We start from the raw sequence: 3468 nt of genomic DNA on the forward strand, positions 1-3468 counted from the left end.
TTTCCAATTTTTTTCTGGAAAAGTTATTGCCAAAGTTTCCCGGGAAATTTCGGACCTCAATATTCCCAGTCACCATCGCCCTCCTGAGGCCGGAGGTCGGACGTCCTCTTCGTGGTCGTCTTCAGCCTCCTGACGTCGAGGGGGAGCGGCGGGGAGGCCTGCGCGCTGCGATGCTGCATCGCCGAGTCAGCCGAGGCCGAGGCCGTGGCCGCACAGAGGAAGGTGCTGACCGGGCGCACGACCTACGCGTCCGCCTCCGCCGGGGAGCAGTAGTGCCGGGGCTCGGAGCACGACGCCACTGTCCGGCAGGGTTCCGGGGCGCGCACACCCGCCTCCATCGCCATGGTGCTCCCGCAGACTGTGCTCCTGTGCCACACCTTCCAGACCGTGCTGGGTGAGTAGCGTGGGGTCGTATGACCTATAGGGGGATACAAATACGTATGGTGGGATCCTAACAGGAGCAACACCAACATTGGTAGAGATGCATAGTTGGACCCCATACCAGGTGGCTGATTCACGCCGCGCACTTCTGTAGGTATACTGTACCGCATGCACGAGTGCGGGCGGGCTTGCCTATCGCCCCTGTCCACGGCGCCTTTGCGAGCCGAGCGAATAGACAACCCGCCCGCACTCGTGCATGCGGTACAGCATAACTACAGAAGTGCGCGGCGTGAATCAGCCACCTGCTGATCATCACGTGGGGTACACATATCTGAAGGTTGCCAACAACTCCAATTACTGTGGTCCTGGATTTGTGTATCCTGAAGTATTTTGTATCCCTGAAAGCGACGTAGTATGGGAACGACTCCGACTCCTATCCGTAGTCATCGGGATGCTTGAGTGTTTGTTTCCAAAATTCAGTGTCTCGATGAATCTTTCTTTCAGTATAACCTTTTTCATTTAACGATTGTCTTTGTTTTGCGAAAATAACAAAGAGTTTGTGGAGAAACTTACCAGGACTTTATCTGCCAAATCACTATAAAATCCCCTACAGTGCACCTAGAATGCCATACCAAGATTACCCGTAGATTACCAAGCGACTTATTTATTTGATTTAAGTACCATGATCCTTTTCTTCCCCAGCTGGCACTCCGTATGTAGTGTCGCTGCTCCCCCGGGGGGACTGCCACGCCTGCTGCGAAACACTCGAGGACGACGTCCAGTTCTACCAACACCTCCGGTGAGTGTCCACAACCACTGTCCTGTTCCTTAGGTACAGAGCCAATGTAAAATCCAAAAATCTCCAAATTCACGTCTTTTTAAAAATGATTTTAAAATTTGAGATCGATTTTTGCAAAATAATGTATGGACTCAGTGTAAATTCTCATGTTAAACCAACAACGATTACTTTTTAGAGTGCGTGAGCCTTGTTCCTTTTTTGTATTATTTATTTTTTGTCGGTGTCGATGGCCCGATTACCCCTGTGGGCGTTGTGGGGAGGTTCGTGCATTCCCGGAAGCCCCCACGCGTCACGTGGCGCCGCCGCCGGCCAATTCGTTCCCCTTTTCATTATTTTGTGTTGGGAAACGTTCGCGCCAATAATTCATTATTCCTACGTGGCTGTGTCAGTGAACAGGTTTTTTTTCCTTAAATCTCTAAAGTCGTCATATATTCAATACGAAAAACATTCGTCAAACTTAAATCTCCCCTTCACACTGATAAATCAAAGTAGTGCGTCCGATACAAGAGGGAAGAGTTGAACAGTAAAAATGAGCACTACTAACCTTTATGCATTATTTTGTGTTTAAGACCATAGCAAAGTTATGTACAATTTGTTCATAATTCTGCATAAAAGTCATGCTTCGAGCATACGTATGGCTGTATGAAATTCTACCTGTCTATGCACTACCAAATGTACAAGGGTTAGGTGTGTACGAGAAGTTCCCGACTTGGTTGGGGCGCCTGCGGTGCGCTGGGTAGGCTTCGCCGCCGACAGCCGCGCGCCCGAGTGGCCTACCCACACCCTCCCCACAGCAAGGCCAACACCAGCCCAGCCCCGCCACACACTAAATTGTGTGTGTTTGTTTTGTGTACCTGCACGTATAATTGCGTACAATTTTGTACGAAATCATGAACAAATTTTTTTAAAAAAAATATTTGCATCTATAAGGGTTTTGTCCAGATAACTGCGTCCAAATAATTTGCAACTAGGTACACACAGAAGTACGTATAAAGTGCATAAGAAAAAAAAGTTCATAAACAATTTTGCAAGTAGATGTGGTCCCTCTCGGGGTCCCCAGCGCCCAGCGTGTAGCGTGTACCATAATGGGTCCGAGCAGGTCAGCGCGAGCGTCCAGACAGCATTGTCGCATACGTGGCAGCGGCAGCCCCTCTCGTCAGCTGCAGATTCATCAGGGGGCCCCCATGCGCCCTCAGTTAGCGGTGCGCCAGCCGGACACGGTGTGACAGCGTTACGCGAATTGCAGGTTGTTCCGACTGTGTCGGCAATTTGCGTCTGAGTGCTATTGTTTCATCGAAATAGAAATATGGCTGTCGGTGAGGTTGAATGAGTTCTTCTTTAGTTGCGAGTCGCATATTGTGCGGACGCCACATTCTCGGTGCTTGCAACATGATTGCCATTGTTGTTTAGGTATCGAGGAGGAGAAGGGAGGAGTCGAAAGGGGGAGGGGGGTTGAGACATGAGAGTTCGAGGTAGGGGGGGGGGGTGAGAGCGCGGAGAGGCCTAGCTGCCGCGGTGCGCGCCCCTCCCTCGCGGTCCACTTCCTCGGCGTCCTCCGCGCCGGGTCAGGTTGGGGGTAGCAGAGTCTGCTCGGGGGGGCCTGGTGCCGGCTGGGGGCCCCGAGGAGTGGGCGGCCCCCTCTATTGATCACGGGGCCCCTCCCCACCCCAACCCTCGACACGTCCGCACCCCGCCAGATCCGCCCCCCCAGCACGGGGGGGCGAGAACGCCCGAGGAAGGGGGTGGGGGGCTTCGGTTGCACCTGCCGCAGCCAAGCGATGTTGGCTGTTGGCGACCAAAGCCCTGCAAATTTGCTTTTTCTGGCCCGAAGAAAGGCGATTTTGCAGAGCTATGCGGTATCATGACGACGGCTGGGCTGAGCTGCGACACTCGTTCCGCAAAACTCACACTTCTGTCTCCCCACGTTCGCCTTCCCTGCCTCCACTGGCTTATGCGGACTGCGTGTACACTGCAAAACATTAATTCTGTTCGCTTTGTAAAAGAGTTTTCCGTTGTTTCGTCGTTGTTGTTTTTTGTATGCTTGTTTTACACTTACTTTTTTTTGACGTTTTTTTTAAAAAAAAATTAGCAACGAAGCTTACCTCACCAACAAACAGACGTTGGCCAAACTCTCCCTGATGCTTGTCGCCGTTTATCGTAGACAATGAAGGCCTCGTATAGTCGGCGGGAGCGCGAGGAGAGTGTATGGGTCTGAAGCAGTGGCGCAGATCAGGAGTGCCGGCTGGGGGTTTTAATTTTACGGAAGAATACTGTCGGAACAGGAATTT

The 3468-nt window shown here is 51.8% G+C and overlaps 1 protein-coding gene across 1 annotated transcript in view; it reads left to right on the top strand.

The window, feature by feature from the left end:
- Positions 1–235: 235 nt before the first annotated feature.
- LOC113212345 (pancreatic lipase-related protein 2-like) overlaps positions 236–3468 on the top strand; it is a gene marked incomplete at its 3' end in the record, with an annotated part of 5758 nt that continues 2525 nt past the window's right edge. Inside the window, 2 exon segments of the mRNA XM_052276289.1 lie at positions 236–394; positions 1084–1180. Of these exon segments, the coding sequence (XP_052132249.1) occupies positions 343–394; positions 1084–1180 (149 nt within the window).

Source organism: Frankliniella occidentalis, unplaced genomic scaffold (genome assembly GCF_000697945.3).
Source record: "Frankliniella occidentalis isolate FOCC.00 unplaced genomic scaffold, Focc_3.1 Scaffold2415, whole genome shotgun sequence".
Taxonomy (NCBI): domain Eukaryota; kingdom Metazoa; phylum Arthropoda; class Insecta; order Thysanoptera; family Thripidae; genus Frankliniella; species Frankliniella occidentalis.